The 19,906-nt window shown below is 39.6% G+C and overlaps 2 protein-coding genes across 4 annotated transcripts in view; one reads left to right on the top strand and one right to left on the bottom strand.

Moving 5' to 3' along the window:
* The window catches only part of HHIP (hedgehog interacting protein), a 99,204-nt gene that overhangs the window by 4,765 nt on the left and 74,533 nt on the right, over window positions 1–19,906 (top strand). For all 3 annotated transcript variants that reach the window (XM_030563673.1, XM_030563672.1, XM_030563671.1), the window contains exons 2-4: window positions 2,923–3,118; window positions 13,778–13,934; window positions 14,727–14,928. In XM_030563673.1, coding sequence (XP_030419533.1) covers window positions 2,923–3,118; window positions 13,778–13,934; window positions 14,727–14,928 — 555 coding nt within the window. The remainder of the gene's footprint in view (window positions 1–2,922; window positions 3,119–13,777; window positions 13,935–14,726; window positions 14,929–19,906) is intronic.
* Window positions 3,033–19,906, bottom strand: part of ANAPC10 (anaphase promoting complex subunit 10) — a 271,815-nt gene continuing 254,941 nt past the window's right edge. Inside the window, exon 8 of the transcript XR_004000536.1 lies at window positions 3,033–3,348. The gene's annotated coding sequence lies outside the window, so the exon portion shown is untranslated. The remainder of the gene's footprint in view (window positions 3,349–19,906) is intronic.

Genomic DNA, 19,906 nt, shown 5'->3' with positions numbered 1-19,906 from the left:
TTTTTGTATTTTTTCTCATCATGTGCACTGGTACCTTCCAATAGAACTATGGCAATATGCCTGCATCAGTTGTGGGGTTAATTCAGTAAACATGCTCAATATTTACCTCTTGGATTATTGACCTATGCTTCACATACCACTACCACCAATGTATCCCAGTACTTGGATGAGATTAGTTTAGAGATGAAGACAGGTGATTCTAGTGGACAGAGGAAAGCACTTTGAAGAGTTTGCAAGCATGGTGTAGTTTCCTTGGTGGTAAATACACACTCAAAATAGGGCAATTCAATCCATAGATTAAGAGTGCTCCTGGATTCCTCACTGATGCTAAGCTCTCACATGTCAGCATCCACAAGTTGTCTAACGTCTGTGGTTGGCTAGGAGACTCTGTTCCATCATGGTGAACAATGGCCTGGTCTTTGTTATATAGGCCTTTGTCACTTCACATATGGACTACAGCAATGCAATATACCTAGGCATGAAGCCATCAGCCTGAAGGAAATTCCAACTGGTACAGAATGTGTACTCAGAAGCATGGGCTACCATGCGCACATAAGACCTATCCTCCACTAGTTTCTTATAGAAGAAAATGAAGTTCAAGTTCATGATTGTTATCTTCAAGGCCCTCAATGACCTGGGTTCAGCATATCTAAAAGGATCAGCTAAAATTCCTGGATGAAGACCATGGCTGACAACTCTGCTCCTCAGGCATAATGAAACTTTCTACTATAAAGGCAAAGATCATCTGTGTAGGAAACTGAGCTTTCTCGGGGATTAGTCTGAGACTGGAACGAACAGGAGGAACTAAGGGCCAACATTAATCTCACCACCTTCTACTCCAAGTGCAAGGTGTGCTTCAGCTTTGCCTTCTCTCATACAAACGCGTATCAGTGTGTACACTTAAAAAACAAAACAACCCCCTACCAAAACACTACACTGCACACACAATTCTCTTATTGTGGAAAGGACAAGAGAGAGAGCCAACTACACGTGCCAGATGTTAATCATGTCGCTTAATGCACTGCTAGAGGGCACTCAGAAACTATGATGATGATGATGATGGCAATATAAGAACTGTACAGAGTAGACTATTTAGGGTCTGATCCTGCAGACACATACCAGAAAAACTCTGAAATTAATGAGGATTCTACCAGAGAAGGCAGGCCAAGTACTGTTCTACTTACTGACATTAGTGGGTCCAACTGAAGCCAATGGGACTACTTTGAGTGACTGCTTGTTTTGGGGGATGGATCCTTTGGCAGCACATGGAAGGGCTGAATAGGGCATGATTAATTTCATTTTCCTGAAGAGGGTCTGGCTTTCAAAAGTTTGAGAAATGCTTAATTTAAAAATAAAAAAAATATGTAGGTTTATTCAGAATTAGGATTGCTGCAATTAATATTTTGTATGTGATTTTTAAAATGCCATATTATTGCTAATATTTTGTCTGCCAGATTTAAAACAATAAAAAAGCACTCTCAGATATGTGGGAGCAAAGTTATGTGATTCTTATTCAGAAATAAAGTGATGAATTCAAAATTATATTACTGGCCTTAGGCATTCTAGATGATTGATGAGCTGTGGAATAGCAATTATGAGTCAAATTATGGGCCAAAAATCTCCATGCAAGTTAAATTATTTGATTTACCTAGGGTAATTTAGCAATATTACTGCATGTTTTCTGAAAGGAACTAATCAATGTTGTTACAGTAGAATGAAACATCACAGAGTCCTTCACAGTGTGAAAAACAGTAATATCAAATGCACTCTGAGATCTGAGAACTTGCACAGTAGAAGAAAGGTTGTATGAAATGTTTGTAGCATCACTTTTAAAAATATATCTATATATTAGAATTGTTTATAATTATGCTAAATCAGTAATAATGAGATACTGTGCTTTATGTTCTGATAAAGCCTGAATCAGCTCACAGTAGCTTCAGTGAATGCTGGATTGAGCCATAATGTAATTTTGAGTTGAGTGATTGAAAAGCAAACCCTTAGTACCCTGTGGTTTACAATTAGTTATGAAGTGCATAATATTACAGACTAATAATGAAGAATGTGCTGCTTTCTCTTAACATTTTTTTCATGGTATGCTGACATTGCACTCCCCAAGCTCTTGTGTTTACTTTATACAAATTATCAAGCCTGGTGTAGTGCTTAAGTATTAAGGATAAAGTTAAAATTGAATAATAGGACAAACAATATGTTAAGGAAAAATTCATATTTTCTATTTCATATAAACAGAAATTACTGAAAATCTAACGGTTTCTCTACCAACAGTTTACATTGGCATATGTATGAATATAATTGCATTTAAAAGCAGAAAACTCAGAGGAATCCCTTGAGAATTCCACCATAGGAGGTTCAATAGTAGGATCACAGTACAGTCCAAAGCCTGCATATTTTATAAGTACCTGGAGATTGTTTTTCTAATGTGTTCTGACTTTAGAAATTTAGTTTTAAATCTTTAGGTAACTCTTAATATGAGCCTCTTATGCAAGTAATTTAGACTTGGAAGTTGTATTTTTCAGCATCACCTATAAGAGAAGTGGACATAGGGCCTCTTCCTGCAGCCCTCACTTATGCCAGTAATTCTTATTTATGTGCGTATTCCCACTGATCAAGAATTACTCAGACAATTAAGAGATTGCTGGCTTGAGTAGTGGGAGTAAATTAATTTGCATTTGGAAAGGGAAGCACTTGTTAGTACTCTAAAATCTGATGATTTATTGCACGTGATTCTCTTTCATAGTATTAATTTTTCACTTAGCATGGTGACTTAAAATATGGCACATTTTACTGATTCATAACTTTACTGGTTACATTAGCATGATTTACTTACATTATTTCAAAGAATCTTTTTGTATAAGACAGGGAAGTAGGTCATGTGTTCATTTGTCTCTGGTTTGTGGCTTGCAGATATTTTCTGTTACCAACAACACAGAATGTGTGAAGCTACTGGAAGAAATCAAATGTGCACACTGCTCACCACATGCTCAGAACCTATTCCATTCACCTGAGAAAGGGGAAGCATCTGAAAGAGAACTAGCTCTTCCCTTCCTGTGCAAAGACTATTGTAAAGAATTCTATTATACTTGCAGAGGTCAAATACCAGGTAAAAACTATAGCAAAATAATGGACTAAAAAAAGATGTCTAAATTTAAATGCTATCTATTGCTTAAGAAATCTTGGATCAGATTCTGCAGTCCTCCATCAGGAAAACATTAAGACATTAAGAACTGTAGAATCAGGACCATGAAGGTAGATCTTTCCTATTTAAGTGAATATTTGGGTTTTTTCTTTCCAGCCTCCTCTTGAATTTCTTCCCGGCCTCCTCTTGAATTTCTAGAAAAAACAGTGATATATGTTATAACTTTTCAAATCACCAGAATATTTATTTATTCTCTGTATTGAAATTTCACTTAGTTCACCCAAAGCCTAAAAACAATTAGCCAACCATAATAAAACTCTTCTAACTGATATGTTGTTTTTAAAGTGAAAGAAAAGAGAAGCTGTAGTATAAAGATGTTGAATATTTAAGGTGTCCTTTTCTGGTTTGGTAATCACATACATTATTGTTTTTAAACATATGCACCAGAATTCAAAGCCCACTGAAATCAGTGGGAGTCCTTCCACTGACTTCAGTGCCCTTTGAATCAGTTCCATGATGCTGTTAACAACATGGAACCAAATCCCGCTCTTAACTGACCCTGAAGGGCCTGCCGTAGTCATTGGGTTTACCCTGGCATAACTGAAAGCGGAATTTGGCTCATGGTGCCTGTAGCCATCACATAAATGTCATCTTTACACAAGATTGACAAGATGCCCTACAAAGGTAGTTGCATTTTAAATAACTTAAAATATTGTCTTAAAAGATTATTATGTTAAACAAAATCATCAGTAATTACAGGACTAAAACATGTATATAATTATGATTGCACTTTCTTCAACTGTTCCTCTCTCTTTATCCAAACACTGTTGACACCACAGAAAAAAGTTGAACTAGTGGGATTTTTTTGAGCAGTGAAATTTAAAATAAAATAATGTAGTTCTGATTAGGTAAGATCATGAAAAACTTGTGAATAATCATTTATAACATAAACAGTTCTGTGAAACTATAACATAAAACATCAGAGCTGTGTAATAGGTATGGCTTTAAGTGGGCAATGCTTTTATTGCTTATGTACAGTATGTACTTTGTTTTCTTTGAACTCCCAGGGGCACGGGACTTTTCTGTAGTGTTCTCTTATTGACTTGCAAAAACATTTTGAATAGAGTTGATTTTTCCCTTTGGTGTGGTTTAACATGTATCTAAACCCATTCAAATATGAAAATATTATTGTTGTCTTTATAAACTACAGAGATGTTTCTAAGGCTTTCTTAAACCAGCTGTTTCTTGCTCTTTATCACATTCCCCAGAGCAAAGCAGAATAGATCATAGTTGCCAAGACTGCCTGCTGAGCAGAGATAACAGAGTAGATACTGTAAACGTTTGGCCCATCCTGGAAGCCACCACAAAGAGTATTATTTAAATTCAAGTTTGTAAGTAACCCAAATGATGAGTGTATTCTGCTGAACATTTACATCATCTTTTCATTAGAGTCTAAGTTTCTGAGAAAAATGCTCTATAGGGAAAAAAAGTTAAGGAGGGGGAGGGGGTAGAGAGGGAATGGGCTGAGCAGCACAGGAGCTGCAGCCTCAGGATCCTCACTCCCCAGATCAACATATGTGGTGACGAATGACAAATTTATTTTTCTACAAAGTTTGTGTATATGTAAAACTGCTGAAGTGCATCAAGATGTCAAGTGCTTTTTTGACCACCCAGGTTGCCTTGAAAGATAACCAGATGAAAGCATAACTTTAGCACTGGACAGAGCACTGTGCTTTGCAGGAAAGAGCTTACAAGCTAGCTAGAATAGGATTTTTCCTACATCAATCAGATGCTAATAATCATTCTAAATACTTGGTCTGAGAGTGGGTTGCACTAACAAAAATTGTTGCATACTTATGTTGGACAGGGTTAATTGATTTGTTTGGCAGAGTGGTCATTGGCACATTTATTAATATTTCATGAAGGTATTGAGATTCAGGTCACACTTTTGTCGAAAGTGACCTATAGAATTCTAGAGTGTCCTTCAAAATATATATGTACATTTAAAAGCAAATTCATAGTTCATTTGAGTTTTATAATCCATGTGTGAGATCTGTGTTTCCCATTTGAAAGTTTTACAAACTTGACTAGTATTGAAAAAACAAACAAAAAGAACCCACAACCTATGCTTCATTATTTAGATTGCTTAACATGAACTGCAAAGAACCAGTTCCTGTGAGGCAATGTGGCTTGGAGGAATGTGCACAGAGCTGGGAGGTAAACAGGCTTGAGTTCTAATCATACCCTACCAGTGACTCACTGTTTGTCACTTAACACATCAATTAGTTTCTCTATCTGTGCAGTGGGAAGAATACTACTCAATTACATCACAGGGGAATTACAAGGAATGTAATTTGGTGATGGCAAACATGCTTTTACTCCATAAAGTGATATAGGAATGATAAGTATTTTTTATTGACTAGAGCTGGTGAGCAATTTTTGGTTGAAATGAAATTTCAACTTTGGGGAAAAAAACATTTCTTTTTGTTAAATTGTAGTTTCATTTTCAGACCAGCTCTGTTACTGACTAGCATCAGAAATCCATCCACAGTTCTCTCTCTATATGCAAGTCAAAAATATTAGAGGGTACTTAGCCTTATGGGACTGATTCGTTAAGAAATACCTATGAAAGTAGTACATTTTCCCCACTAATTATGAGCTTGAGTTTGCATTTTTATGCATTCAAAATCCCCACTTACTTCAGCAGGAGTTTTGAATACACAAGGAATGAAGGATCGGGTCCACTCTCCCCTGCCCCCCCCCCATTTTTGCACAAGGTCAAAATATATATAGTAAGCTGTATACAAATAATACTTGGAAAAGTTGTGTGGATATGTACTACATGAGGATGTAAAGAATGGTATAGAAACTCCCTATTTTAGCTCAGATGTCTAATCTCATTTTAGCATCTGAACTTTACATAGAAGCTCAGTCTGAGTGAGTGTTGGGGCACTGAATTTAAGTCTGTTAATGTAATTTATTTAATTATTATGAATTTTAAGTTTTGTAAGGTGCTCTTAGATCTTGGATGGGTGGACCTATTATCTATTTTTCTTACATTTAAATAAATAAAGGGAGGATTTATTCTCCCTTCAGCCAATAACATAACTTCCATTAATACCAATGGAAGCCACATGCACTAAGGAAAAACCTATCCCTGTCTCCACAGCCACAGAAGGTTCTGACATCCAAGCCGGGGAAGGATTGTGGGGTAGTCAAATGTAAGGGGAAGAACAGTGGCAGACTAAGATCTTGTCTACATCACAAAGTTGCAGCGCTGGTGAGGGGGTTACAGCGCTGCAACTTAGGAGGTGTACACATCTGCAGGGCATCACCAGCGCTGCAACTCCCTGTTTGCAGCGCTGGCCGTACTCCCGTTTTGTCTCGGGTGTAGAGGATCCAGCGCTGGTAATCAAGTGTAGACACTTACCATCGCTTTTCTTGACCTCCGTGGAATAAGCAGGTATCCCAGCATACCTGAGGAAGCGTCTGGTAATCAAGCAGGTCTCCTTCCCCGGTTTGCAGGGGGGTTCGGGGAATGCGAGAGCAAACCGCGGCGAAGCTGGTCTCCTTCCCCAGTTTGCTCTCGCGTTCCCCGAACCTCCGTGCAAGCAGGTCTCCTTCCCTGCGGTTTGCAGGGGGGTTCGGGGAACGCGAGAGCAAACCGCGGCGAAGCTGGTCTCCTTCCCCGGTTTGCTCTCGCGTTCCCCGAACCTCCGTGCAAGCAGGTCTCCTTCCCTGCGGTTTGCTCTCGCGTTCCCCGAATCCCCGAGCAAGCAGGTCTCCTTCCCTGCGGTTTGCTCTCGTGTTCCCCGAATCCCCGAGCAAGCAGGTCTCCTTCCCTGCGGTTTGCTCTCGCGTTCCCCGAATCCCCGAGCAAGCAGGTCTCCTTCCCTGCGGTTTGCAGGGGGGTTCGGGGAACGCGAGAGCAAACCGCGGCGAAGCTGGTCTCCTTCCCCGGTTTGCTCTCGCGTTCCCCGAACCTCCGTGCAAGCAGGTCTCCTTCCCTGCGGTTTGCTCTCGCGTTCCCCGAATCCCTGAGCAAGCAGGTCTCCTTCCCTGCGGTTTGCTCTCGTGTTCCCCGAATCCCCGAGCAAGCAGGTCTCCTTCCCTGCGGTTTGCAGGGGGGTTCGGGGAACGCGAGAGCAAACCGCGGCGAAGCTGATCTCCTTCCCCGGTTTGCTCTCGCCTTCCCCGAACCCCCCTTGAAGCCGCCCAACAGCGCTGCAGTGTGGCCACATCTAACACCACTTGCAGCGCTGGTTGCTGTAAGTGTGGCCACTCTGCAGCGCTGGCCCTATACAGCTGTACTAATACAGCTGTAACAACCAGCGCTGCAAAATTGTAGATATAGACATACCCTAGGGCTAGGGACAGATATTCTATTGCTACACTATCCTCCCATTCTCCCCTCCCACAGAAGAATAGATGCATTAGGATAATGGAGGCTGTTGAAGCCTGAACTGAACCAGCTCTGTTACTGACTAGCACCAGAAATCCACCCACAGTTCTCTCTCCATCTGCAAGTCATAACTATTAGTAGGTACTTAGCCTTATGGGACTGATTCATTCACAGAGTGGCTCCACAACTGCTCTATGGCCTGGGGAGAGGATTGTTTTCCATTCTTCCACAATGTATCCTCAGTGCCCAAATCCAGTAGCCAAGCTGAAGATTTGCCACAAATAAGGGGCCTACATCCCTTATTTGAATTAGAAATCACATTTTTCTTCACTTTTGAAGCACCAAATGATATCATGGAAGCAAACTGACATTAGCTGAGGTTCAACATCTTACCTCTTTCCTTGTTCCCATTATTCTTGTTTTTAACAGAAATTGGTTGTGGTGATTGTGTGCAGATCCAGCTCCAGAAGTTACCAAAATCAGAATCTAGAAGTGGATTTTTAACCGAGTGGCATTCAAACCAAAATGGCAGAAATGTTGGGAGAATAACCACTCCCTGCACTGTAATTTCAGGAGTACTTTCATAGTTATTTGGTATTTGCTGAAAAATGTCAAGGGCTTACAATGTGGCTGTCTCTAGTGGAGGCTGCAACAGTTCCACACTGCTGCTGGGTGTATGCAGGCCCATTACCACACACCTGAAAAATCCACTGGGATTAAGTTGTGTGACCACCTGATCTGGTAGTCTTCAAAGGTTTCAGCAAGGGAAGCATTTGGCTGGAGTCACCTCATAACATAGCTATGAGTTGAGGGGAGTGAGGTGAGCATGTTTTTTTGTCAACAATTTCAGATGTCACTTATACCCCCCAAAACTTTTCAAAATCCATCATCATGGAACAAAAACCACAAGGAAACAGAACAATACTTTCCCTAGTCATAAAAAATATATATATTCTCTATCTCAATGAAGTTAGAAGGAATAAAGTCATTAGGTCAGATACCCAGGTGGCATAAATCAAGGTAGCTCCATTTAATTCAGTGGGCTAGACGTTCATGCTGTGCACAGCCCAAGAAAGGGATGAGTGGTGTGTATCCTGGACTTGACCTACTCCAGGCATGGTACAGGCCCAGGATAATTTACAGCAGGCTCCCCATGATTGTGGTGGGTAAAGGCTGGAGCCAGATCAGAACCTGACTCAATCAGTCCACTGAAGACTCCTCTTTAAAGTTACAGAAAGGGAGAAGAGGCATCCACTGAACAAGATGCCAAAGGAACAATTTGAGATGTAGGAGTAACCAGAAAGCGATGAAGGTTACAAAAGGTGAGGAGCATGGTCAATGGGTTGAAAAGCAGCAAGTTAGGTTGATAATAGTTGGAGATATAGTAGAAGACTTCATCAGGAAGATGATATTAGGGACTTTGGTGAAAGCTGTTTCAGTGGAGGGAGAAACCAGATTAAGAGAGTAGTTATTAATGGCTCCCAATCCTGCTGGAAAGGTATAACAAGTGGGGTTCCGCAGGGGTCTGTTTTGGGACTGGCTCTGTTCAATATCTTCATCAACGATTTAGATGTTGGCATAGAAAGTACGCTTATTAAGTTTGCGGACGATACCAAACTGGGAGGGATTGCAACTGCTTTGGAGGACAGGGTCAAAATTCAAAATGATCTGGACAAATTGGAAAAATGGTCTGAGGTAAACAGGATGAAGTTCAATAAAGATAAATGCAAAGTGCTCCACTTAGGAAGGAACAATCAGTTTCACACAAACAGAATGGGAAGAGACTGTCTAGGAAGGAGTATGGCAGAAAGAGATCTAGGGGTCATAGTAGACCACAAGCTTAATATGAGTCAACAGTGCGATACTGTTGCAAAAAAAGCAAACGTGATTCTGGGATGCATTAACAGATGTGTTGTAAACAAGACACGAGAAGTCATTCTTCCGCTTTACTCTGCGCTGGTTAGGCCTCAACTGGAGTATTGTGTCCAGTTCTGGGCACTGCATTTCAAGAAAGATGTGGAGAAATTGGAGAGGGTCCAGAGAAGAGCAACAAGAATGATTAAAGGTCTTGAGAACATGACCTATGAAGGAAGGCTGAAGGAATTGGGTTTGTTTAGTTTGGAAAAGAGAAGACTGAGAGGGGACATGATAGCAGTTTTCAGGTATCTAAAGGGTGTCATCAGGAGGAGGGAGAAAACTTGTTCACCTTAGCCTCCAATGATAGAACAAGAAGCAATGGGCTTAAACTGCAGCAAGGGAGATTTAGGCTGGACATTAGGAAAAAGTTCCTAACTGTCAGGGTAGTTAAACACTGGAATAGATTGCCTAGGGAAGTTGTGGAATCCCCATCTCTGGAGATATTTAAGGGTAGGTTAGATAAATGTCTATTAGGGATGGTCTAGACAGTATTTGGTCCTGCCATGAGGGCAGGGGACTGGACTCGATGACCTCTCAAAGTCCCTTCCAGTCCTAGAGTCTATGAGTCTATAAGAGTCTAGAATGGAGCTGAAGAAGAGGAATTCCAGACAGCAGTTGTAGAGAGTATGTTCAGTGAGCTTGGAAATGAATGGGAGAAGAGAGAATGTAGTTGGAGAAGTAAGTGGGGTCAAGGGTGATTTTTTTTTTTATGAGGAGGAAATTAGAGCATACTTTTAGCATGAAGGTAATGAACCATTGGAGAATGTTGGATTGAGGGAAAATGTTAAAAAAAGGAGAGTGGGGAGTAGGGAGATCAGAATGGGAAGAAGGGAAGGGGTTGCTGGGGCAGTTGAGGCAGTTAGAGGAGGAAAGCAAACAAGAAAATCTCAGTTTTGGTGATGGGGGAAGGAGAGATGGTGATTTGGAGGAGGAGTTAGAGAGAGAAGAAGGGAGGTCCCATCAGATCTTGTTGATTAAAAAAATCAGTGACATCCTGACCATAGAGAGGTGGGAGCAATGGAAAGGTTTAAGAGAGGCAGCTGTGGTTGCAACTTTGCAATAGCAGAATTGAATGAGAATGCAGAAGTGGTGCTTCTTGACCAGTGAGATGGAAGAGCTGTAGGAGGAAAGAATGAATTTGTAGTGGTAGAAATCAGCATGGTTGAGGGACTGCCATCCAGGATGCCATCCAGGATGCTCAGCTGGATGAGTTCAGGAGCAGAGGAAGTTAGTGAGTGAAGCCAAGGCTGAGGGTTGGCTGGGTGACCTTGCAATGGAAGAGAGGCTAGAAGGAGTCAAGAGTGACAGAAAACATAGTGAGATAGAGATGAAGGGTGAGATTGGGGGAAGGAGGAAAATAGCTTCTGAGCCTAGAAGCTCCAACCTTCCCTAGCAAGTTTTGGATCCAGATTGATTCCCAAATCCACATAATGGGTTTAGATCTAGATTTCTTGATCCCTCAACTTCAGGGAACTTGAGATCAGATTCCTCTCTATTTTTACCATTCATTTTTCAAATATAAAGAAATATAATGCCCCCAGGATTCTAGCAAATCAAGAGAGTCTTAAAATGAGCAGAGCAAATTGGTCATTGCCTGTAAGGTTCTTTAAAAACATAGCAAAAGATACAGAAATTCAGAGAGCCACGCTTTACAGCCCTTAGGCATAAACCCCAGAGAAGTCAGTAGTAGTGTGCTTTACTAAGAATAGAGTAAAACTGTAGGATTTTGACCCCTTATATAATGTAAATATTTCTTTATTGAGACAGTTTGCATATCTGATCTAGTATATGTAATATATGGCAGCGAATTTTTTTAAGTAAATGCTTTCTTATTACATGCAGAATAAAGCTTAAGGGCCAAGTTCTGCCTTTTATGCATGTGCCAGACTCCCGTTGAAGTCAATGGGAGTTGCACAGACATCCCAAGATAAATTGACCTTAATTGGATGGAACATGTACAGAGTGGGATTTTGAAAAGTGCTCAAAGTTGGCCTAACTCCATTAATTTCCATGGAAGTAGTTAGACCAACTCTGAGCACTTTTCAAAATACCACCCATTATGCACAATTGGAGTTGTCCTTATAGAGGCACCATCCTTTTTTGACAACTTAGCAAGTTCATCCATTGACACTGTAGAGTTTCAGAGTTCAGTTCAAACCCCAGTTTTTAAAAACAGAGTTATAGAATATGAAAAAGGAATGGGCTTGTTGAATGGCAAAAACAAGTTCAGTATATTTCATACTTGCTTACATGCTAAAATACTTCATGATACAAATAGCCACAGGCATAAAGTCAATCACTTATGTATAAGTAAAGGACACTCCATATGGCATTGGTTAAATGAGTTTGCATCTGACTGTTATTAGAAATGAACATATACTGGCTAAACAGTGTGATCCACACATACTCCCATTTATTCTTACTGAAGACAAAATTTCAGAATAAAGAAATGTGTCCTTAATAAAAATGGCACATTACTACATGCTCAGTTCCACAGCTCCAAATGTCCATTGCACTTAGCTTGATTGTCTGTTGTATGTAGAGAAAGAAATCACTAAGAGCTCAGTTGTGCCCTCTGAAGTCAAATAATTCAACATCAAGATTCTGGATTGGTTTGGGGTCTCGCTTGACATCTACAGAGCCTTGGAATACTGTTCTGTGTTTTTGCCACAATTAATCTTCACTTATTCCATATGAAAATTATGTATCTTATTTTCTCATGCATTTCTTGTGCTAGTTCCTATAAATTAGAAACAGCCACTAGCAGCCAATATTTGCTGAATCTCCAAATTCATGCCAATGAAACCTTCATACCACAACACACAATCACGTGTTCCAAATTTTATTTTCTATTACCCAAAGGAAGAATTTGGCCCATTATTGGAATGACCAGGATATTTATTTATTAAAGGAGGATTCATATGAGAAGAATACATGATTGTGAGTTGAAGTCCAAAAGTTTTATTGACATAAGTTTGGGATAACTGCATTACTTACAAGTGGAGAAATTATATGAGAGTTATGCTGATGATCCCAACTGAGCGCCAATAAAACTTTTATACTATATTCTGCATCATTATTAATTCTGTATATATTATGGCCCAAATCCTGACCTATGCAAAGTCTCCTTTTGCATTGCTCTGGCAGTGCAAAGGGAACTTAAAGATGTTCTAAACCAGACTACCTTGCTGATTTTATTCAAAACCCCACACATTATATATAATGGGCCAAATTCTGCCTTCTAATGTACACATGAGCTTGATAAAGAGGATTAAAAATGAGTGAAACTTACTAGAAATAGGTCTATGGGTAGAAAGTAATAGTCTGGCTGTTATTGGAATGTATTAAAAAGTCAACAGCAGCACTGTTCTTCCTCATAGATCTCTATTTCTTTTCTTTCTTTCTTTTTTTCCTTCTGGTTTTCAGACTCCTTCTTTAAATAACCCCAAACCTAAAGAACTCCTTTCAGCTAAAGACAGTTTACAGAACCCATACACACTTGCTTTAGATAGGCTACAGGTATAGCTACAAAAGAGGATCAGGCACTCCCTCTTCTTAGGTGCTGGAGAGTGAAGAACTAGTCTGTGATATTGAACCTTAGGTTCTGCTGTGCTAGTGCAGAGTACTAACCACAGAGCTGTAAGGATACCTGAATATAAATGAAGTTCTGTTTTATCCTTAGTCCTCTCTTTTTGAGACAACTCCTCGTGCACCATTTATACTGACTGTCTTTTGGTGCCTAATGCCTCATGAAGTTTTTAAGATATTGATATGAAGTTTTTACACCCTTTCATAAATCAATGGAAAGTACCATCATTTATTTGATTGGCAGTTAGCAACCTAAAAACAAAATGAAAACCAGTACTCTCTAATATAATGTTGTTAAAATAATAATGCTAAGGGTCAGCTATAAACTAAAACAGCAAGAAAAAGTTAAGTTAAGGCTGCAATAGCTTGAGCTTTACAACACATTGTCCTTCATTAGTGGGGTCTGCTGACTTCAACAGGTGCATGGCTGCTTTAACTGAATTTTCTCTCATGTTTTTATGACTGACCCTTAGTATTATTTTAACATAGTAGTTTTTTTCCTGTTTAATCACATTGCAAATAATGGGTGATAGAAATAGAAAAGAGTAAGCCACAAAAGGTATTACTCCATTTATCTGTGTTTAAAGACAGAACTTTGTTTAAAGTGCTTATTTTTCCACTCAGAATATAACCCATTTGAACATTAGGTTGAAGGCACAAAAACCTGCAGCCTTGGCAATACACTAAACACTTTTATGCTCTTTTACATTTTAAAGGGTTTCTCCAAACTACAGCTGATGAGTTTTGCTTTTACTATGCAAGAAAAGATGGTGGCTTGTGCTTTCCAGATTTTCCAAGAAAACAAGTGCGAGGCCCAGCTTCTAACTATTTGGACCAGATGGAAGAATATGACAAAGTGGAAGAGATCAGCAGGTTCATAAAGATAAATGCTGTTTAATCTAAAAAACCTGACAAATCCTTGTGGTTTTCACAGTGAATCAGCTTAGTCTGTACTTATGCTCAGCAGCTGTGTGCTCCAGATCTTATTTTCTTCTGCTGCTGTTTAAGTGCCTTTTTTTTATCACATTAGCTAAGATACTTTTGATATGTAGGTAACCAACAGAGTATTATGAGCTGGGCTTCTCTGTGATTCATATGTATTTCATGTGTGTCATTTTGATCTGAAATTTATTACTATAGTTCACAGCAGTATGGAAGTTCTCGCTAGAATAATTTATTAGCAAATCTGTTTTTATGCATATGGCATTTTTTTCTCTTGTACATTTTCCACTACTGTGAATAAATTGGATTATGTTATTTAAGTATACTGCTCCAAAATAAGGAAAATTTTATCAAATTCTGAAGTCATTTAGATTTGCAATGCTTACTTTAGGAGAGAATTTTCCTATACAAATTTTACTTTCCTCTCTGTGAATTTTGCTGTCCCTCCCCTGGCTCTCAGATCTCAGGCTACTTTACTTTAACTCCCAGTTATATAAAGCCAAATTTTGCTCTTGGATGTACACAGGTTACTCTCATTTACTTCAATAGGAGTGGCCACAGTGCATCTGAGGACAGAATATGGTCTTTAGAATTATCCTTGTAATACCACCTTAGGAACCTTGTATTGTAGTTCTAAGGGGCAATGTTATATGAAAGTTCCGTGAACTGTATCTATTGCAAAATAATAATAAAAAATCTCACTTTTTTCTCTGATTTCTTTAGAAAGCACAAGCACAACTGCTTCTGTATTCAGGAGGTTGTGAGTGGTTTGAGACAGCCTGTTGGTGCAGTGCACAGTGGGGATGGATCACATCGTCTCTTTATCCTTGAGAAGGAAGGATATGTGAAGATTTTCACTCCTGAAGGGGACATAATTAAGGAACCGTTTTTGGACATACACAAGCTTGTTCAAAGTGGAATAAAGGTTGGAATTCTTTTTTTATTTCTCTCTCAACATCTACTTATATTTTAATCTGATTATTTATTACTCTCCCTGTATGTGGCTATTCATTTAAAATCAAAACCATGGGGAGCATCAGCAGTTTTTTTCAGGAAAATATTTTAATTTAAAGAAAAAGTATTCTAAATAGAAGATAAGGAGCAAATATGAAATATAGTAGAGTTCCAGCCAATAAGGAAAGGGAGCATAATGAAGGCGTCTGCTTTCTTTGGCTAAGTAAAGGGTCAAGGACATGATTATAAGAACTTTCTTCATATTTTTCTCTGTGCTTTATTGTATTCCTCCCTTGATGTACCGGAGGATGTACAGCACCAGGAATCACAAATTATCTCCACATTTACATAATTTGGGCCTGATTATGCTGCTACTGAAGTTTGCCAAACTTTGGCATTGACTTCAGTGGGAGCAGGCTTGAGCCATTTAAGGAATTATTCCCACTTGAATCTTTTGGTATTACCAATGGTTATTATAGAAGCATACAGAAGGGGGAGCTGTCACCACACCATCCAAGAAGGAGGGGAAGCTATCCTGTGTTTTTTAGCATGGGGGAGCTGTGCTTCCCCTCCCCCTTCCTTCAATCCCTGAGAACTACAAAAACTGCCCATTGTCTGTGGTATAATCTAAAAATGTGCAGCACGCAACCTGTACCCTAAAAAATGTTATTGCACCTCTAAACGCATGTCTACAGATTAGCGAATTTTTCTAGTGCTGATCAAGCTCTTATTAAAGCACTGTGCACAGAGACTACTATTGACTTTAATGAGAGCTGGAATGGGGCCCTGATGATTGGGCAATGATGTGACATTATTATTCCTGGAGATGATGGTTTTCAAGGCAGTACTTCTAGATACGACAATAAAATCATGGGATAAGTAAACTTAAGAGAATCCAAAGGCTATCAGGTGATATTTTAGTCAGAACCCATCTATATTTTATTCCAATATTTACTTATCATGTAAATGTTTATGCTGATAACTCAGCTGAAATTCTACTATGAGATATGTAAAATTGGAATTAAGCTTTGTAATCAGGCTTTGCATCAAATAACTGCAATTTAACTTCATAAAAAGCCTCTTTACCAGAAATAACTTATGGACTTGCTTCAGTGAAATTAAAAAAAAATATATGAAAATGAGCTATGTTGATCTAAAGTACTTATTACATGATAAATAGGCTTTTTGTGCATCAGCTACAATGCCAACAGGCTGGTTTCAGGCAGACCTTTCTGAGAGAGTGTTTGGATAATTTGGGGTTTGTTTTGAAACAGAGGAATAAATGCAAAATACAGTAGTTTCTTTCAAACAAAGAACTAATTTCTATGATTTTGTGATTTATTGAACCCTTGCCTTTGTGCCTATGCGGATCGCCTTCAGCTACTAAGCTCCAAGACAAAAGAGGAAAAAAAAAGACAAAATACACAACAAATATAAAAGGAGCATGTTCTGGTGTGATGTGGTGTTCTGAGTGTCTTTACATCATGGTGATGGGCATAATATAAAGGCCTAGTTGCTATTAACAGAGATATACTAGACAGGGTGGCCGACCTGAGCAGGAGAAGGAGCCAGAATTTAGCAATGTACATTGCCAAAGAGCCACAGTCATACATCAGCCCCCCAGCAGCTTCCGCCACCCTCTCCGACCCACCCACCAGCAGCCCAGCAATTCAGCACCTCCCCATACCTCCTGATCAGCTGTTTTGTGGTGTGCAGGAGGCTCTGGGTGGGAGGAGAGAGGAGTGAAGGCACAGCAGGCTCAGGGGCAGAGGCAAAAAGAGGTGGAGTGGGGGCAGGGCCTGTGGCAGAGCCAGGGGTTCAGCAGTGAGCAGCCCCCGGCACACTGGAAAGTTGGCACCTGTAGTTCCAGCCCTGGAGCTGGTGCCTACACAAGGAGCCGCATATTAACTTCTGAAGACCTGCATGTGGCTCTGGAGCCCCAGGTTGGCCACCCCTGTACTAGAGAAAGCACCACAATTTTCAAAATTGGGGTAGTCTCCCCTGGGTCTATATTGAGGCACCTGAATAAGTGGCTTGGTTTTCAAGAAGTGCTGAGCACCCAGCAGCTCCCACTAAAAATTAATGGAAGTTGCTAAGTGTTCAGCACTTTGAAAATTAGGCCACTTATTTAGGCATATGAATACAGATTTAGAGAGAGTAACTTTAGACTCCTGATATTTCAAATCTTGGCAAAGCGTTTATAAGTCTGAGTTTGGGATGGCTGCATTACTAATGAGTGGTGGAGTAAATACATGAGAGGCAGTCAAATGTACATGATAACTGCAATTTATGACATGGTTCTGCAGTTTATCACATGGATATCACCAAACCATGTGTTGTGAATACTCACACAAGCACTCCTATACATCTCTTTTTTCATATACACACACACATACTTCACTTGGTACACACAGGAACCCTCCCAAGCAAAAAAACAATGAGTCCAGTGGCACCTTAAAGACTAACAAATTTATTTGGGCATAAGCTTTCGTGGGTAAAAACCCCACTTCTTCAGATGCATGGAGTGAAAATTACAGATGCAGGCATTGTTATACTGACACATCAAGGGAAGGGAGTTACCTTACAAGTGGAGAACCATGCTGACAGGGCCAATTCAATCAGGTTGGATGTGGTCCACTTCCCAACAACTGATGAGGGAGGTGTCAATACCAAGAGAGGGAAAGTTGCTTTTGTAGTGAGCCAGCCGCTCCCAGTCCCTATTCAAGCCCAAATTAATGGTGTTAAATTTGAAAATGAATTTTAGTTCTGCAGTTTCTCTTTGAAGTCTGTTTTTGAAGTTTTTTTGTTGAAGGCTACTTTTAAGTCTGTTATAGAATGTCAAGAGAGATTGAAGTGTTCTCTTACTGGCTGTTGTATGTACCATTCCTGATGTCTGATTTGTATCCATTTATTCTTTTACATAGAGACTGTCCAGTTTGGCCAATGTACATGGCAGAGGGGCATTGCTGGCACATGATAGCATATATCACATTAAGGCAAAAGTTGTTACTGGGAATTATAGCAAATCATTATAGGTCAGTATGTGTTTGCATATGTCCTTGAAATACTGTAGCAGTTAGCTATTGTTTAATGTTGAGAGGCATATCTTTAATTGTAAATTAAAGGTTTTTAAAAAGGTAAGCAATGAATAGCCATTCTAAAGCACAAACCCAGACTTAGCTCTTTGTGCCTGCATATTGCACACAATGGAACAAATTCTCCTCTTGGTTAATACTAGTACAACTCAATATCAATGGAAAGCAGAATTTGTCCAAATAAGTACTTTAGCCTACTATTAACCAGTCAGATCAGACCATTAAATAATTTCAGTTAATTCCTAGATGATTTACACCTGGGTACTCTAATTTCCAACAGCTTTCTTGAGAGCACAGTGTTAAAAAAAATTATTAGTGTGATACATTAGGTATGAATCACCCTTTTGTCAAGAATCTCCCCGCCCCCAGCCTGTCCCACCTTTCCATAGCCCTGACTGACTCATTCCATTTGACCAATCTACAAAAAAGGGGAGATCAGTCAGCACTGGGAAAGAGTCACCACCATAGAGTCAGTAGTGCTAATTTAGCTGGAAGACTGGGAGCAAAGGAAAGAGAAGCAAGAAACCTAAGACTGTCCAGTTAGAGGGAATGATGGGTGTTCCAGTGTTTTCTAGTGGGTGGGGGGCTTGAATGGGTGGAGACCTTTTTGCATTCTGCAGAGGAAGAAGGAAGGAGAAGTAGCTGGAAGCAGGACACTAGCTGACAGATGGGGAGAGGAAGGCAGGAGAATGCTGAAAATGAGTACACACAGCTTAACTGCACTAATAGTTATATAAAACACCCAATAACTTGAAAAAGTAGAAGTGAACAAATAAACCAAATATTCCCTAATGATTATTTTAAAACAGGAGTTCTAAAACATTTTTACAGAGTATATCATTATAACAGAACATCCTGTGGGCCACCTCCCTTCTCATTCCCAGTCACAGTAATCACCTTCCTTCCCAGTCACAGTCACACAACATCCCTGTGGCAATTACAGACACCGTTCACACAGAAAAATAATACCGGGGATAAGAATACCTGATTCTGGCAAAATGCTCTGGAGGGGAGCAATTTCTAAAAGGCTCTAACATGTTGTACTATAACTGCCCTGTGTAGACCCTGCTGGCACAAGATATCTAGTTCATGTTAACGTAATCCTTGTTTCAATTTTTTTTCTAATGCAGTTATTTCTCCAGAATCTTTACAGTCTGCATATTTTGCTAATTAGCGCTTCAGGACATTAGTATGCAGATTACTGACATAATTGACCATGAATGGCTCAGGTCTGTTGTAGCTGTGTGTGGGCTGTCTGAATAAGAGATCTCTTCTCTTTACAATACAAAAGGGGGTTAAACATGTTTCATTCTCACTAATGTAATACTAAGGGAATCTTGTTACAATGAGCCTGATTCTCTCCTTACAGTGGTGTAAATTCAAGAGTAACTACTGTGAAGTCAATGGAGTTTTAGTAATGAGAGATCAGAATCACGCCCAAAATGTTTAGGTGCAGTGTTTTTCTAAATGATGGATTTCAGAGTAGTAGCAGTGTTAGTCTGAATTCGCAAAAAGAACAGGAGTACTTGTGGCACCTTAGAGACTAACAAATTTATTTAAATTTAATTTAATTTAATAAATTTGTTAGTCTCTAAGGTGCCACAAGTACTCCTGTTCTTTTTGTTTTTCTAAAGGTGACATTTTGGCCATTTTTTCCCTCAAAATATCAAAAAAGCTATTTTCTCAGTTTTCCCATCGTTTTCATAGATCCATAGGTTTTAAAGAAGAAACAACCATTAGATAATCTAACCTGACCTCCGGTAGAACACAGGACATAGGACTTTCACCCAGTTACCTGTGCATGTCATATGAAGATTTCCCTCTGAAATGAATAAGAACTGTTGACAATTTCCC

This window comes from Gopherus evgoodei, chromosome 5, assembly GCF_007399415.2.
Source record: "Gopherus evgoodei ecotype Sinaloan lineage chromosome 5, rGopEvg1_v1.p, whole genome shotgun sequence".
Classification (NCBI taxonomy): Eukaryota; Metazoa; Chordata; order Testudines; family Testudinidae; genus Gopherus; species Gopherus evgoodei.
Note: the sequence above shows the minus strand (reverse complement) of the source record. Positions and strands in the feature narration are given on the sequence as shown.